Raw genomic sequence first — 18,994 nt, 5'->3', positions numbered from 1 at the left:
TTCTATAATTTTACAAAATAAATAGAGAAACACTAAACATATTCCGTTTAATTTTTAGTTATACTTTTAATAAACTGTTAAATTAAGTTACACAAATTAAAAAATTCAATAAAAAAAATATTTCTAGCTAATTAAAATAGTTAATGCAGTAAATAAATATGGAAAAAGTTATACATGATAGTTTAGTTTCGGTCAAATGGGTTCAGCTTACAAAATAAAAGTTGAAGTTGCACTGAGAGGAATGCGTCATGCCTCTTAAAATAACAAATAAGGAAACCAGTCCTGACAATTGCTCCTCTGTTGCTTTTGTTTATCGGTGCGTTCTTTTTGTCTACAAAAACAAGATAATTATCTGCCTTTCAAACAGATTACATTCTTATGTCATGAAAATGACTATAATTAACTCTCTGTGCGTCAATCGATTACTTTCAATCAGGAAAGGCTATTTCTGGTTCATTAGTAACAGTAAAAACAACTAATTAATGCGGTTCTAAAAACAGGTTGTATTTTTTGTTTTGTCAGCAGAACAGATGTTTTCTAACACTGGTCTTAACAATATTTGATCATCAAATCAGCATATTCAAATGATTTTTGCTGGTTTGTGGGACAGTTTATCATCAAAAGAATAAATGGCGTTTTGAAGTGTCTAAATACAGGAGTGTAGTTTGCATCACACACCTGAATAGCTAGATTCTTGCTGCATGATTCAAAAAAAAAAAAAAAAAATTATATATACCTATAGATCCACACATTTATTTTGGCGATAGAAGAAAAATAAATGCGATCATTAGCTACTTTAAACAGGCTTATCCAAATAAAAATCAATTTACGACTGTATTTCACAGCATTACTACATGAAATATGAAACGGAGATCAATACACAACAAGGAAGGCCATCTGCTGCATAAAACATGCTGGAATAGTTGGCAGTTCATTCCGCTGTGGCAACTCCTGATAAATAAGGGATTAAGCTGAAGAAAAATGAGTGAATGATGAAATTTAAAACAGCAGAAAAGAAGTCATTAAACCGCTTCCTTATTCCAGTGTCTATTATTGCTCATTTATTGTGAAATTCATTAAAAGGTGCCTAAAATAGTTCTTGAACAGGGATGTACAAAGTAATAACTAGAAAACAATACTACTCATGAGGTTATTCAAAGATAAGAGAGAATTGATCAAGTGTGAACTGTGTACAGATACATGTTAACTTATGCAGAATCAAGTCAGGATTCTTTAGTAGCAAGTCTCCACCTCTGGAGCCACTGCTGGAAGGTCAGTCCTTCTCTCTGCATCTCCGGCAGGGCAAACTGACCAGGCTGATCCCACCTGCACAAACAAATCAAACAGGGCATTAATATGACTGTAGTATTTGCAGAGTATTGTAGACATTGGAGAGTGTCTTGCCTCACCAGTGTGTAATGGCAGTCTTCACTTGTTCAGAGTAAAGCAGGCCTTTAGAGCACCTGTGCATGAGCTCACGAGCCCGAGGGAGCAGCGTCTGCAGAATCTCCTCATCCTCCATCTTCACTCGCTGCAGCAAAGCTGAAACACAAAAACACAACAGGTTTTAAACTATTTACAATACTCTTAACACAGGAAAGAAACCTAAGGTCGTCAGTTCTAAAACAGATCATGAAATGAAGTCCAAATTTGATTACATCTTTTGGCATTTTTGAGGTCACAGGAACATAAAAACACCCTGTAAGCTTCAGAACTTTATTAGTCTAAAACAGCTTATATTGAAATCAATCTGACAAAATGACAGGATATGGATTGAGACACTTTATTATGTAAAAGTGCGTCTAATCTCCGCCTCCACAGAAGAGCACCACCCACTTCTACATCACTGTCTGTTTAGCTCCGCCCATTGATTAAAGTAAGACAATAGAAAGTAAACAAATGCAGATGCTCTTATGACAAAAAGCCAGATTGTGGATAAACAGCCTTTGCTTCACATTTCTCCTGATCCCAGAGTTTGTTATTAAAGATCATTTGACAAGTAATTAGCAATGATTATTACCTTTTTTTTAATGAGGTAATGACTGTGAGACCAATTATTTTATTACAGCTTCTTTGTAATTATAAAAAAAACTGAAACACAAGGTTGTCAAAGTACAAACAATTTTCAAAGCACTTTAAATACTTTTTTTTTTTAATAATAAAAAGGTAGGGGTGTAATGGATCACGGCTGATCTGTGATTCGTACGGATCCCAACTCACGTTTCAGAACACACGTGGCCCGTAGATTAGGCTGATGGATTTTTTTTTTTACTTGTAGATTAATCCTAAATTTGTGAGTGAGTGAGTGAGTGAGTGAGTGAGAGAGAGAGAGAGAGAAAGAGAGACTGACTCTCACGGCATTCAAATCACATGTACGAAAGCATTTAGGCTTTCCTGTAAAATATGATAATGACAGAAAGTTGCATTCAGTGTAAGCTGCACAATTAGTAATTAAAAGTTAAGGAGCTCAACACCCACGCAACAAATTATATATGATGGGGATTTGCATATGTTTGTTAAATAATATTGATTATATGTTGATTAATCCTTCAAATGGCTGCATTCAAATCTGTTTGAAAAACACAAAAAAATCAAGGAAGAGATTCAGTCTTTAGACTTTTGTGTTAGTTATGAAGATACAAACAGATATAACCACTGATGTTTATGCTAAAGATTAAAATCACCGTCATGTGCATGTAACAATACTCAAAAATGAAAGTTGTAGTCAGCAATTACTACAGCATTATTACATCAAAAATATGCCACTGAATCATTCTTCAAAAATGATCATCAAGCAATGGAACGAAGTTTTATGAGTGAATAACTGAATCATTTATTGAAAATGAGACTGAAAATAAATATGGGTTGTACTAAATATAATGTTAGATTTCTACATTTAGTGTTCAGCAGTAGTAGCAGCAGTGAATTTGTCACACTACTGAATATTTTACAATTCATTTTTATTCAGCTTATTATTTCATCATTTTATTTGTAATAAAATGACAGGTTCTTAGTTCTGTTTGTTAAAACCGAACGGGTCTTGCAGTACTGTTTTTGTAATAAACAGAAAGCAAATGACATTTGTCATCTCCCCTTTTTGGCTGATCTGAAAAATGGTCTGATCAGTCACTATAAAAGACCATAATGTGATCTGAACTGTGAGATTCGTGATCCTTTAACACCACTTATCAAAGTTAGCCCTTTTTTCTTCCTCAATATTTTTACAGAAGACAGTTTGCAATGTGCAATGGCGTGTGGGTTGTCTATATTTTATCTAAAATCTGTTTACTGTACAATACAAAAAGTACACACCTTTTTCTATGCTCAAGTACTCTTTTGTTGGATAACACGACAGAAACATCATCACAAAGATGTCTCGAATTTTTATCATTAAAGCTTTCTGAAGTTCATGCCAGTTTTCTCATTGAGGAAATAATGATTTAGATTTTTCCGACAGCTCATCATCCGACAGGGCTAAATAAGCACCGAAATAAGCCACTAAACCCTAAGAGTCATTATTAATTTTGAAATATTTCCACTGACGTTGCATTCTTGCTGCTGGCTCAGTATCAGGCCAGATAGCAATACCAGTACGGGTACTAATGCATCCCTAATGAAGGATATAAGCTGTCAGACACACATGCAGAAATTGGGTGAACACGCGAGTTCTGAGTTTTGAGAAATGTAAAAAATGCAGAACTGTTACCAAATTAAAACGGTGGCAGTTCACTGCTGACTTCCAAGTAAACTATTCAATTTATTCAGCTTATTCAAACCATGTTTTAATGATGAGGGCGTCGAAAGATGACAGACAAAAGCCTATAAAAGTAGACATACTCTGCTGATCGGGTGATGGCAGCTGTGCGGTCCGCTTCTGCAGGTCTGCGGCTGAATCTGAGAAAAGCTGAAGAAGCCTGCGCAGATTTCTGAACTCCAGCCGTCGAGTCACAGCCTGAGACCACAGCTCTTCTGGAGCCTGATAGACAAAGAGGAGAACGCAGAGAAGATTAAAGATGACATTCTGACTGGAAGAAAAGTTTAGGATATTGATGAAGTCTGTGTTTCACAAGCCTTTCATCTTTATTGGTGTGCACAAGCATCAAGGCACCCAAAAACAAAAATGTTCTCTATTTATTAACCCTTGAGTGTTTCCAAACATTCATATTTTTGATGATACTTTCAAGAATGTTGCACAACAGCAGCTATTTGCATCTGTAGAAGGAAGAAAAAATACTGGCTGCCGGATTGCATTAATTTTTCAAAGTAATGAAACAACAACAATAAACAATAACAACTTATGTTCAGCAGAAGAAAGAAAATCAAACAGGTTTCTGACAAAATGAAGGGTGAGTAAACGAGAACAGAATTTTCACTTTTGAGTGAACTAGCTCTATAAGGCCCCTGATATACTCACAGCAAAATACTTTTTCATGCTGAGTTTAGGGGTTAAAAGTTGTCCAAATAGCCAGGCAACTTTTTTTTTTATCTTCAATGCATTTTCCTCAGTAACAAATCCACTATTAACATCACAATCTGATCATAGTGATAGGAGCTCTGCAATTCAGCACTCCAGTCAAACCCCACCTCATGAAGCTGTTACAGAATTGATTTAAGAAAACTGCTCAACATGGAAAATGAAAAACATTGTCAGTGTTGTGTTGCATTATAGCCCATTTTGGTTGCCAACAGAATGAGATCTGCAGATATGCGGTGTGCTTTGTACACTGACGTCTGTGACCGACTAAACAAGAAAAAGTGAAGCAGAAAATTCCCACAGTCAAGCATAGCTATTATGAATCCTACGGATCAATGGCAGTAAAAAGGTGTTTACCAGCAAACTATCAGGTAAAGGCCTGAAATGAACACCAAAAAAAACTTTATTTTGGCCTGGGGCTGTATTGACAAAACATTTCAAGGCTAAAATTAGCTTCTAACTTGCAGATTTAGAAAATCTTAAAAATGATGAGAATGTCAGTCATAAATGTAGGACTTCTAAATCAGTGAAGCATTCATAGTAGTGATGAGGACTCCCAAACAGGAAGACCAAACAACAAATTATGCTAAAAATCTGCCTTGGGAAAAAGAAAAAACTAGCGAATTGTCAAACATTTTTCAAATATATTTTAAAAAGTATAACCCCACCCCCCCTCACCCCCCAAATAAAAATACAAATAGAATGTTCTATAAAGGCCTTTATATGTAATTTTTATATAATTTGCATTTCAAAAAAAATGTAAAACATCTTTCAAAATTATGGTTTATTTTTTAATAAAATACAATTTGTAGCATTGGAAAAAAAATCTCTATTTAATGTCTAAAACACAATTCTTCCCTTTACTTCAATATATATATGAATATGGCAACGTAATAAAGTCCTTTTAAGGTGTATTCTATAGTCTTGGATAATAATCACACACTACTGTTTCCATGGATTCATGTCTGACAAAGACTTCCATCCTCTCTATCGACCAATCAATGCGTGTTTTTGTTTAGCAGATTCAGCAGATTTTTTTAAACACCAGTTTTTAATAGCATCAAAATAGCTTTCAGGACTGTTAATACACTGTAAGTGGGCATCTCACCATGTACATGGGAAATGAGAGGCTTTCACAGAGTTTGTGGAAAGCTGGTGATTGTATCCGGTGGATGGAAAGCTGAGCTGCTGGTGCCTTCTGTCCCCTGAAGAGATCAAAAACATTCTGTCAAAGAAATTCATTTAAAATTGAGAATGTTACGCAAAACCAACATTAATGAGTAAAGAATAGAGGTAAAACATATTTATTTGTCTATGATATTGTTGCCATAACATCATAGTTGACATAATAGAGTATGTCCCACACACAAAACAAAAACATCTCGAGAGTCCAAACACATCAATGCATGATGAAGCCTATTAGAAGGCCATTTAAAATCCCTGGTTCAAGATATGAACGCAAAAAAAAGAAACAGTTTTGGGGTTTGCAGGCTAAGATAAGCTTAAGTAATGTCACATAATAAACATAAATGGCTTTTACATAAATATCAGCACAATTGATAATACAATACTGATTTAAACAACAATCTAACAAAGAAAACATTACTATAATGAGGGAGTTAGAAACAATATCTTTAGTTTATGTCATTCATACTCCTGGACTGCTTTCCACTCTATTTTAGAAAACTCGCAAAAATCCCTAATCACTTCCCCTTGAGTGGATCATCTGCACTATTTTAATGTGTGGTCCACTTCATACAAGGGAAGAGGGACGTTTACAGTCCCAACAGGGACTTGCATTCAAAGTGTTTAGTATTTTTCAAGTGCTCAAGGGTATAGTGTATTCCATTTAAACCCATTCAGAAGTTCCTCCAGTAGTAGACACTTGTGTAACAATCAATAACGTACATCCAAGTCATTGAGAATTTGGGATAAAAATTTAGACTGGTATGCAGCCTTTGTAAACAGAAACTAAACTCAACCAGCCTCTTCCTTTGTGTTTTAAAGCAATTAAAAATGCTAGTGAATCATGATATGCTGTTCATAACCATTTGAAATCCTGCTAAACGTGGATGAAAATAGATACGGTTAGATTTGCTCACCCCTTCATGACCCTGCGATCCAGTGCCGCTAGTGATACACAGCTAAAATGCTTGGCCCCCTGAGACACAGAGTTGCGCTGTTCACTGCTGGCTCCAATCACAGTGACAAACTGAGGACTGAGCTCGTCCTTAACAAACTGTCCAACCTGGAAGAAGAAGAAGTGTAGTATATGTACATTTATGTGCACACATTTCAGTCTAAACGTTGTGTCAAATTCGGTAAGTAATAATTATTTTCAGCAATGCTGCATTACATGCTTTTTTGTAATAACGTAAATGTCTAAACTATAACATTTGAACTTTCTTTAAAAAGAAAAGTCCAACTTAGCGGGCATAAAGATCTTCTTTCAAAAACAAAAAATAAAATAAATCTTACCAACTCCAAGCTTGTGACTGCGTTTGTTTGTAATAGTCTTTTTTATTGTTTTTAGCATAAGAATAATCAACAACATAAACAGAACAAAAAACAACATTAAAAAAATAATAATAAAAATAAAAATAAGGGGGGGTTACAAAGGCCATTTCAAAATACACAGATAGTCAGACACAACATAATACAACATCATCCAGAAAGCTTAAGGAAATAAATAGAGTTAAATATGAAACAAAAATAATTTACAGAGAAATGCATAGGCTTCACAATTCGACTTACTCCAGACTGTGTTTGTTTGTAAGTGAGAATTTTTATTATTATTATTAAAGAGATGGCTCAAAAATGAAAATTGTCATCATTTATTCACCCTTTGACTAAGGTTTTTTTTTGTTCTCTTAAACACAATTGAAGCTATTTTGAATAAAGCTGGAGAATTTGAACCATTGACTTCCATGGTGTTTGTTATTCCCACAATGGATTTCATTGGTTACAGGTTTCCAGCATTCTTCAGCAGAATAAAAAATAACTCAAACTGGTTTGGAACCAGTCAAGGGGTGTGTAAATGATGACAGAAGTTTCCAATGAACTGTCCCATTAACTAAACAATGCATTGAATGACATAATACCTCTTCATGGACACGTGTTAATTCAGCCTTCACAGATGAGTTTCCCTTGATCAGGCTTCGTATCTGCTCTTGTCTCCGGTTCTATACAGAAATAATAGGCATGTAATAACGCTACACTATGAATCTTAAATCTTAATCAGCAATAAATACAGGTACGCACCACAAGCTGTCTGAAGTCCATGACAGTCTGCCAGTGCGTCTGCAGGGCTCTGATGGCATCCTGGCCCTGCCTGGCCTGCTGCTGTAGCTGAACACACTGATCTCTGATGCTGTCCCGAATTGACGACTGCTTCACTGCCTCCATCTCCAACTCAAACACACACCTGCTCACACACACACACACAACAAAACTCATGTGATTTACAATATCAGACATTATACATTAAAACAAGCTCCATCTATATAAATTTTGCTACAACACAAGACTGGTTTTAGTGTAGTAACATTTTAATATATGATAATAATGATAATGTCCGAGGCTCAGACACACTTTCTCAGTTCTAAACCAGATTAAAGACCTATCTTTTTAGTAAAGCATACACACAATGCATCACATACTGGTATGATGCACAAGTGTGCTCCACACAGGTGAGTGTAGGACACACTCCTCCTGTCTAAATGCACCAGACATTTTGTTAGAAACACTCATATGCTTTACATGTTTGTTTCTGTTTGTTTATATAACTACTTTATTCATTTATAACAATCTATTTCTGCATCTTGTTTAGGCAAGGCAAGTCTATGTAGCACATTTCATACACAGTGGCAATTCAAAGTGCTTTACATTAACAGGAATAGAAGAGACAAGTATAAGAAAATTAAAAACAAATAATAAAAATGATAAAAATTACTAAAAACAGATTAAAAAGTGTTAAACAGGTTATAAAAGAATGAAAAAGAAGAGAAAATAAGTGCGTGATCTTTCAGATGTAGCACAGCTTTGATTTAGTAAATGCACAACTAAACAGATGTGTGTTCAGTCTTGATTTGAATGTGCAGTAGCTGAAAGCTGATTCACCCTGCTTTGACGGAACTCTTGGAATTTCTAGTTTATATGATCCTAAAGATCCGAGTGATCTGTTAGGTTTGTATTCAGTGAGCATTTCTGTAATATATTGAGGTCCTAGGCCATTTAGTGATTTATAGACCAATAATAATACTTTAAAATCTATTCTGAATGTAACTGGGAGCCAGTGTAAAGACCTGAGGACAGGTGTGATGTGCTCAGATTTTCTGGTTCTGGTCAGAATCATTCTGGATGAGCTGCAACTGTCTGACTGTATTTTTGAAGAGGCCAGTGAGGAGTCCCTTACATTAATCCACCATGCTGTTGATAAAAGCATGAAGAAGTTTCTCTAAGTCTTTACTGGAAACAAAGCATCTAATTCTTGCAATGTTTTAGAAATGATAGTATGCTGATTTACTACCTGCTTTGACATGACTATTGAAACTCAGATCTGACTCCAGAGTCACACCAAGATTCTTGACCTTATTTTTTGTTGTTTGACCATTAGAGTCAAGGTACCAATTCACCTTGAAAACCTCATCTCTGATCCCAAACGCAATCACTTCAGTTTTCTCTTTGTTTAACTGAAGAAAGTTTTGGCACATCCAACTGTTAATTTCATCAATGCATTGGCAGAGAGTGTCATTGGGGCTGTAGTCATTAGGTAATAAGGCTAGGTAGATCTGAGTGTCATCAGCATAGCTGTGGTAGGAGATTTGTTTTTTCTCATTATTTGGCTCAGAGGGAGCATTTAAAGGTTGAACAGGAGTGGTGCCAGAATCGAGCCTTGTGGGACTCCACATGTCATGGGTGTCCACCTTGACCTATGGTCACCTATACTGACATAGTAACCTCTCCCTTCAAGGCAAGATCTGAACCATTTGAGGACCGTCCCAGACAGCCCAACCCAGTTTTCCAGCCTATTCAGAAGTACGCTGTGATCGACAGTGTCAAATGCAGCACTGAGATCGAGCAGTACCAGCACTGTTAGTTTGCCTGAATCTGTATTTAGGTGGATATCATTTAATATCTTTATAAGAGCGCTCTCTGTACTGTGATGTGCTCTGAAACCAGATTGATAATTGTCTAAACACCCCTTGAAGTTTAAGAACTTGTTAACCTAATTAAAAACAACTTTTTCAATGATTTTGCCAATGAAAGGGAGATTTAAGATGGGCCTGTAATTGCTCAATAGGGTATTATCCAGGTTGCTGTTCTTCATGAGGGGTTTAACAACTGCAGTTTTAAGTGAGTTTGGAAAAATCCCTGAGAGAAGTGAAGCATTTACCACTTTTAGAAGATCCATTTCTAAACAGGTGAACACAGTTTTGAAGAATGATGTGGGGAGCGTATCAAGACTGCAGGTTGATGTTTTCATAACGTCTGATTTCTTAAGTTGCGGTTGAGCTTGTCTGACTTCGACACAACTTGGCTGATTGGATGAGCCGATTGCCTTTCTGATATTATTGATCTGTGTTTAAATACACTATGAACAGCAGCTCCACTAATTATTTTCTTTATTTTCTATTTCCACCTGGGGATTCTCATCCCAATTATGCAGCACCATTGATGCGATCCAAGACCTGTGAAGAAATGAAGAAATGATGTCAAAGTATCCATAGTCCTGGACCAGGCCATATAGAGAGCTGATGCTGTGTCGGTCAAAGAGGAGCAGACAGCGTGAGACTGATTACTGAAAGACCACAGAGACAGACGAGGCTTCACACTGATTCCATGGCCAGCCAGATCACCCACCGCTGACCTACTAACACCTGTAGTTCTCCATGATGGACGTACAGTGTTCTCCATCTATCATCCATGCAGTGTGTCAGTAGGAAATATTACAAGCAAGCATTATGTTTCCTAGCAATTATTATTGTAATAATCTACTGAGATTTTGGTATGCACAAGGAGCCTGAATCAGATTTCACCATCTCCGTGAAGAAACTGGTCAGACTAAATACAGTAGAACTGTGGCCACGTCTCGAAAACACTTCAAGAAACCTGCCTGCAAACTAGCTACAGTCCTGTATTACGTTTAGCCACTTATGAAAAAATCTGTAAAAAAGATGCTTTAAAAAAATAATGACGCCATAATCAGGTTGCCAATTAATCTCTATTAACTAAATTAAATCAATATTTAGTGTAACCACCCTTAACATTTAAAACTGGGTTTGTCATAGGTGCACTTACACATAGTGTTGCATATAGCTTTGAGTAATTATAATTACTAATGTTAATTATAATTTACAGGGCAGCAAATGTTTCAGTGGTTAGCAATGTTGCCTCACAACAGCAAAGTCCTAGGTTCGCGTCATGACTGAGCCAGGTAGCATTTCTGTGTGGAGTTTGCATTTTCTACCCGTGTTTGTGTGGGTTTCCTCCGGGTGCTCCGGTTTCCCCCACAGTCCAAAGACATGCGCTATAGGTGAATTGATTAAACTACAAATTGGGGTATAAGTGTTTACACTTGGGGTGCACGAGCTGGTGTACTCTCAGTGCTGGGTTGTGGCTGAAAGGGCAACTGGCGGCTCATTCTGCTGTGGCAACCCTTAAAAAAATCAGTGACTAAGCCGAAGGAAAGTGAGTGAGTGAATTATAGATGACTACCTAATTAGAACCATAAAATTATTAAGTGATTATAACCATTTCTTTAGTCACAAAGAGATCTAAGGAATTACTCACCTGGCCACAGAGTCTGTTTTGTGTGCCGCCTCTGCTTTTCTTAACAAAGCCGTGAGTTCAGTCTCCATCTGCCGCCTTCTACTTCGAGTCTGAGCCAACTCAAAATAACTCTGTTCCACCTCCTCCCAGGCAGACTGTTAGCATGCACACAGATATTTGACATTATATATTATATATATACACAGTGGGGCTGCACAATAAATCGTTATTTAATTACTGTACCTGGATATCTGACTACTGTTTGACTCTCCACAGAACCATAAAGCATTGTTTTTTACACTTTTATCTTTGTTTTTGTCCATCAAACCTTATTTATGCTTGCAATTTGTTTGATTCACTCTGCTACAAAAATATCCCAGTCAATCTAAATGAATGATTTCCTTCAAAATAAAGCTGTTCAAGCCATCTGCTGAAATTGTATTCATATTGCAATATATAATCACAGAAAAATAAAATATCGCAATGTCAGATTTTTCCAATATCATGCAGCCCTAATATACGCAATTACTTTGTTTATACTGAAACCTCATTACTTAATAACATAAATGTAATCAAAACCTAATCTAAATAAGCGCTAAAACCAGAGGAAACTGTAGGTTAATAACACTGAAGTAAAATCACATAACACTGATTGAAGGCCCTATCATACACCCGGCGCAATAAGGCGCAAGACGTGTTACTATGACGGGTTGCTATTTTCAGTCACTAATTTTCCCGTTTACCACCACGTTATTTAAATAGCAAATCCATTTACGCCACTTTGTGGACTCATGGGTGTTTCGGTCTAGATAAAAGGGGTGTTAAGGCACATTGTTGGCGCGTTACTATTTTGAGGAACTAAAATAGACTGCGCAATAGACCAGCTGAAAGCAGGTCTAAATTCCAGCGCAGAAGTTGTGTGCCTCCCTTACACATTGCTTAATACACACAGGATGTACAGTAATAGGCAAATTTGCTTTTGTATAATGTTGTTATTATTAGTAGTATTATTTATTAAATGCATATTTACATTTGTTTTATTAAAGAAAAAACAAGCTTAGATTTGCCCACCTGTCAGGTTTTGGACCATATGGGGCATAGCATGCGTGTTTAGATATAACTCAGTTTTTTGAACACACTTCGTTATTATCGTTCATTTATTCGATTGCTAGAAATTAGAACTGAATTTAGAAATAGTTTTGAACAAAATCTTTGCATTTAAACAAAATTATGTAAGCTAATGGACATCTGTGTGTACAACAGGTTTTCTTATCCACGAAAGAGAGTGAAAGTGATTCATTCTAGTGCTGCAGATGCTCTGTTTAACTGTTTTTCCGCTAGTAAAGCATTTTGTTTTTCCACTTACAAAGTCTGCCATGTCAATAACAAATGAACCATGGCACGACGCAACTGACAAAGGGAATGGGAGATGAGGCTCTGATTGATTTATTCTCAAAACACACCTATAACTCATTTAGAGATTAGATTAGTGCAGATTTTTCAGTCCTTAAAATAGCAAAGGTGGATTCGGACACACCCTTAATGCTTTTGCGCCCTGCGCTTTATACTTTGCGCCTAGATCGTTAAAATAGAGCCCTGAAAGTCTAAACTTTAAAGTTCTCCCTTAAATCTGATTGGGTGTTTGGAATGTTGCTCTAGGATCAACACAGATGTTACACCAGCAATATGTTGCAATGGGTAAAATCAGATTAGCCATACAACATCTGTCTTACGAGAAAGAAAGTATAATACACTATAAGAAAAGAGAATACCATCTCAAATGATCACCTGTAACAGACTGCGGACAGGAGTTAACTCCTCAAGCTCAGATGACACATCTATTAGGTGATCGCTCTCAAAACGAAACCTGCAATAAATACAATAATACACAAATTTATAAGAAGATAATCTGGGTGTTTTTGTTTATATACATCATGTTACACAAACTCACCCTAAAGCTGAAACGTCACGCTCCACATTTAAAGCTGTGATCTTCTCCTCCAGTGCCACCTGCTGTCTGGAGGTCAAGGCTTGCAAAGCTGAAAGCACTTGGTTTGGTGGATGAGATTGCAAAACATTCTGAGAAATCAAACATGTAGAGGTTTTCATTAGGTGTTGATTTACTAGAACAAAAACATTTGTATAAAGACACAAAGGATTGTCCACTACCTCCACAGCACTTGTCCAGTGCTGGATCACAGCATGCCTTTGATCTCGAGTAAATCTGGGTAAAAAAAAATTGAATGAATTGGAATCCATGAGGAAACAGCACTCAGGCTCAACTATCTGTAATTTCACCATCAGAGGCCTGTGTTTCTTACTGCATGGATGGATTTGCCTTTAGCTCACTTTCCAGCAGGCACTGGAGGAAGTGAACCCTCTCGTTGCAGAGCTCTCTCACATCCTTCTGAAATGAGACAGAAATGGTATTTCATAATGCACAATCAGAGGGAAAATGAGATTTAATGAAGACACTTTTGACTGGTCAACTTGATTCTATTAAGCCCTAATGGAAGTTGCTGTAGCCGCAAACTCTAGCACAATTCTTTAATTTCAGAATTTAATTTGATATCAACTATGATAAGCGATCAGATTGTAGCTTTAATCATAATATTACCGTGTGCCTTACAAATGTCTTTAAATATAGAATCGAGGGTTCAACATGAATGCCTTTATTCACTATTTTCAAATGGGCAAGTGAAAGAGAGGTTTACCTAACCTGACTGGACAAGTAACCTGGGAATTATCCTTATTACACAACTATGCAAATATGAAAATGACTTTATATAAAGCATTGTTATTGTGTTCTTCACATTCACATTTACATATTATTGTCATGCTGACAGTTTTTGCTCTATTTTGTTAAGAAAAGTTCTAAACCAAGTAATTCAACTTTGAAAATACATTTAATTTCATTGTATTTTGAATGGTGACAGCCCTATAGTGTTTTTACAAGTTAGGGTTTACATTTCAAATTAGTAAAATATCCCTATACATGGTGAAAAAATGTCTTTTACATTCTGTTGTGAAAGACAAACATAATCACAAGGCTTATTGTTGAGCCCCTGCAAAAACACTTACTAAAACTAAGGGGTCGGCTCCAGCTTCATTGTCTGATTGGTCAGATGGTCCAAATACCAGCCTCACTTCAGCCTTCCTGGACAAGTGGACAAGAAGCCATATGGCCAGATGTTGCATTAAACATTATAGTTTAAAGGTTTAGGGTGATTTAATAAATTAAAAGTTATAGTAAAGACTTTTACACTGTCATTATGCTGATGCTGAACAAAAGCTTTCTATTCTAAGTTCGGTTCTTTTTGAACTTTATATTTAATTTAAAAAAATTATTAATTTAAAAGGCGTATACATTTTACAAAATACAAACACAGACAATAGCTATTTTAAATGATAATATTTTACTGTGTTCTACTGTTTTACTGTATTTTGATCAAATAAATGTAACTTTGGTGAGCATAAAAGCTGGAACCTTTTAAAATTCTGCACCAGCTTAACAGCATAAATCTGTAAAACCATAGTTAGTGCTTTATACATCCAATGAGCAAGAGATGTCTGAGTTACTCTGCTACTGCTTGTACAGATTTGTAATAATATCACTCGTTTGCTGCATATCTATAGTACTACCCCAAAACAGGGAAATACACTTATAAATGACCTTCCTACAGTCTAATCTTGGACTAGAGAAAGTATTAGTATTTAAAGGTAAAAGCAGAGGCTCTAACACATTTTTTAATGAGGCATTGATAAATCTGCCAGCGATATAAAAGTACAGTATGAATGTGGAATGAACATTTGCTCACTTGGCCAGCTCTTCCAGGGAATGTCTTTGCTCAGCAATCACGTGTGTGTCCTCTAGCAGTGCATTTCTGTCCTCAGAGCATTGCTGCCTGAAACATTCCAACAGATTTTGCCTGCATCTGCTCTCAGTAAAGCCGTCCCAGTTCCTGTTTAAGCTTTGCTCTGCTCAGTAGCCAAAAGAATTGAAATTAGAAACATCATTCCATAAATACGATGCACTTTCAGAATGTTAAAGGGATAGTTCACGCCAAAATAAAAATGTTCTCATCCTCAAATAGTTACAAAACTTTGAATTTCTTTATTCTATAAAACCTGTAACCATTGACATCCATATTTAAAAAAATTCTATCGAGTACAACAGTTACTAGTTTCCAGCTTTCATTAAAATGTCTTCTTTTGTGTTCAAAAGGAAAAAGAAAGACAAACAGGTTTGTGAAAAGTGTGAATGAATGATGACAGAACTGATGATCCCTTTAATAGAATAGAATAAAGAAACTACAGACTATCATGAGTTTTGATCTCATGATACGTTCAAATATGGGTGTTAGAAGCAAACAAAACCACTTAAGCCGGACAGAAAGAGAAGATTCACCTTCAGCAGCAAGTTGATCCTCCACTCTAGTGATCTTTGTGTCCAGTTGACTGAGTTCAGTCTGAAGCGCATCAATTTCTCTCTGAAGCTCAAGCTTTCGTGCATCATTATTTTGATTTTTCAACTGTTTAAGCTAAAAACGAAAACAAAAATCATCAATATATGCTGTCCTTATAGGAGCATCACATCAAATAGGAAACCTTAATTGTGGTACATTTCCTTACCTCTTTATCTTGTAAAACTTTGTACCTTAGGATTCAGATAGTCAAGGAATAACTTCACAGATCAATATAAAAATGGCATAACCGAAAAAACAAATTAATTGGCAACATTTTGGCACAATGTTTATTAATCAAACTGAAACTAAAGTGAAACTGAATAGTATTGCAAACTAGGAATGGGACGATAACCGTTTTCAAGGTACATTCGGCGATTTGGAAAAGTCAAGGTTTTAAAAGCGCCAATATTTTCTGTTATACTGTTCCTATGGTATATGTAAGGTTATTAATTGTAAAGTTTTTTTTTGTTTGTTTTTTAGGACTACAAATCAGTAGGTGCTGCATTTGAATTTACTATTCGACTAGAAAAGTATGTTCTATTCAGTATGAAAACAAGTAGTGTGAATAGACATAATAATAAATCAGCCATTTTATCATGATCACATGACACACCCGCTTTACTCCCATTCATGAATTTTCTCGTGGTGCATCATGGGGAATTATAGTGTCCATCGGACACGCACTTCAGAATCTCGCCGGAAGTAGTAGGTCATTCGGGTACTTCTTACATACTGTTGCTCAAACACTATGAATTCCTCTATTCAACATTATTATGGATTATTCCTTAAATAATCCATATTTATACAACTTTTTCAATTGATTAATATCCTGACATTGTTTGAGAATCTGTTCCAGACTATTCCATACTTTCACAACACATAGACATGCACAATTTTTTTTAAAAGTTGTCCTCTTTTTCAACCTACTAAGATTTTGTTCTTCTCTCATATTATATCCCCCTTTTCTTTCTTTATAAATACTTGTGTGCATTTCGGAAGTAATTTATTCCTAGCTTTAAACATAAATTGTGCTGATTTAAATTTAACCAAATAATTCAACTTAAGTATCTTTAATTTAAAATACTTTACAATGGCATTTCTATTGTTAGCATAACTATATTAGCTAATTCTGCTGTAATTTACATTATTAAAGTCCAATACTGAATTTGTTAACAGTACTTAATACACTGTAAACAATGGACACACACCTGTCTAATAACACATCACATTGTCAGAAAATGTAAAGGATACCACTGAATATTCCCCCGCACGACCCGAACATTCCTGTGAATATATATGTATATTGAATGTTGCATTATTGTAAACAAAAACAAGCATTTGGAGATCAAACGAGATCTAACCTCTCTTTATAAACATGTTGTGTGATATACTTCCAAATGGATGCTCCAGGACCGACGCACAATCTAAAGACAAATTTAAACACATGATCAGCTTAAACACGTTGGTAAAGATGCATACTTATAATTCATCCTAAATTAGCAGCCCACTAACGTCTTCATATAGCCGTCGTCCGGGAGTCTGGATGCTGGCAGCTCAAGCTCCTCAACAGCCCAGCGCTTCAGTTCCTGACTGAGACTCGACATCTTTTTCAGTCACTTGATAATGAAACAAACCTAAAACTTTCAAACTCACATCATTTTACAGTATACCCACCGGATGCGGAAAAGACAGATCAAAATACGCGGGAGACGTTTCTTCGCCCCTATTTACTTTGCGATTTGTCATTACAGGAGCCGATGCTGCCCCTACTGGACAACAAATTACTTCAACATCAGCATAAAAATACTATTGAGCCTAAAATGGGGTCCAAACTCGGTCCTGGAGGGCCGATGTCCTGTATAGTTTAGTTCTAACTTCCTTCATCTCACTTGCCTGTAAGTTTTAGTGTACCTAGAAAGAGATTGATTAGCTGGTTCAGGTCTGTTTAATTGGGGTTTGAACTAAAATATGCAGGACACCGGCCCTCCAGGACAGAGTTGGGCACCCCTGACCTACATGATACAAACATAACACAATATTTTTGTATTTTATGTTATCTCGAGACTCGAGTTATTCTTATCGACTGTCAACACAGTTATTAACAAATGTTGACTAAAACTGGTCTTTAAACATCAAACAAAATGTAAATGACAGGGATAAAATTTGAAGACCCAGTCCTCACTGACAAAGGTCCAGAATTTGTCCCATACATGAGCTCACTTGTCCTATTTTGACTGCTATGCCATCATAAAAAGTGAAACCCCATCAAAAAAGGTTTTAAGACCAAGCAGAATCCTAGTATGACTTCAGTTAATCAGGTTTGTTCAATACAAACAATTATTTTCCAAGAGTCCAACATTCAGCTGTGCAAGAAAATATCTGATATAAGAGAAGTCATCTTTTACTTTATTGTTTCATATTTGTCATATTTTTTATTCTAAATATTTTGAAAATATGATGACCATCTGACAAGGTAATTCAGCTAAAAATAGTGCTTAAAATGTCACCTAAATTCAGAATTTAAATCTCATATGAGGCAAATAACTGCAAAAAGGTCCACATTTTAAGAAGAAAGAACCAGCCCATTCCGCAGGCTGGCTACGAGTCTGTAATGGATTAAACACAAATTATCAGTTTGATCCGCGGAGAATCACATATGCATTTTAAAATTAACAAGCAAGGAAACTAAAACTGAGTCAAATTGTGGATATTAAATACTGCTAACAAGTTACATATGTAACATAGGCTATCTGACTACATTTTAAATTACTTTTAGATGTCACATGACCATAGTGTGCCGGCATGCAAATGTGTTGTTTTAACGTTTTTGACATTAAACTCAATTTTAGGAGTAAAGTAAATATTTCACCCATAGACATGAAAATAAATTCAAAATCTTTCGTGTTGCAAATATTATGGTCATGATTATTATTATTTTTTTGTCATTGAATTTTAATTCTTGCAAATAGCATTTAACATTTTATAACAACCCACAAAACAATCCCCAAATAAAACAATAAAATAAATAAAACAAACTAAATAATAATAATAATAATAAATAAAATAAACACAAATACACAGAAAAAAATAATAACAAACCATATACATACATACATACATACATACATACATACATACATACATACATACATACATACATACATACATACATACATACATACACATCTAGCTTCACTCAATCCACATCTAAAGTTTTTTTAATATATATAATTATTTTTTCGGGAGTTTTCACCTATAGGAAAGTAGAGAGCATTGACAGGAA

The 18,994-nt window shown here is 35.7% G+C and overlaps 1 protein-coding gene across 1 annotated transcript; it reads right to left on the bottom strand.

The window, feature by feature from the left end:
• Nucleotides 1-237: 237 nt before the first annotated feature.
• On the bottom strand, nt 238-17,350 carry haus5 (HAUS augmin-like complex, subunit 5). Its single transcript, XM_056463746.1, has 19 exons — nt 17,224-17,350; nt 17,073-17,135; nt 16,963-16,995; nt 15,878-15,902; nt 15,654-15,786; nt 15,064-15,223; nt 14,327-14,402; nt 13,567-13,652; nt 13,415-13,469; nt 13,197-13,324; nt 13,034-13,112; nt 11,267-11,400; nt 7,736-7,898; nt 7,576-7,656; nt 6,577-6,722; nt 5,583-5,679; nt 3,838-3,976; nt 1,410-1,542; nt 238-1,326 (listed from the first exon to the last, which is right to left on the bottom strand). Exons 1-19 carry the CDS (start codon nt 17,313-17,315, stop codon nt 1,224-1,226), a joined length of 1,926 nt encoding a protein of 641 aa, XP_056319721.1. The 5' UTR covers nt 17,316-17,350; the 3' UTR covers nt 238-1,223.
• Nucleotides 17,351-18,994: the final 1,644 nt, after the last annotated feature.

This window comes from Danio aesculapii, chromosome 8 (assembly GCF_903798145.1).
Source record: "Danio aesculapii chromosome 8, fDanAes4.1, whole genome shotgun sequence".
Classification (NCBI taxonomy): domain Eukaryota; kingdom Metazoa; phylum Chordata; class Actinopteri; order Cypriniformes; family Danionidae; genus Danio; species Danio aesculapii.
This window is presented reverse-complemented; position numbering and strand designations above follow the sequence as displayed.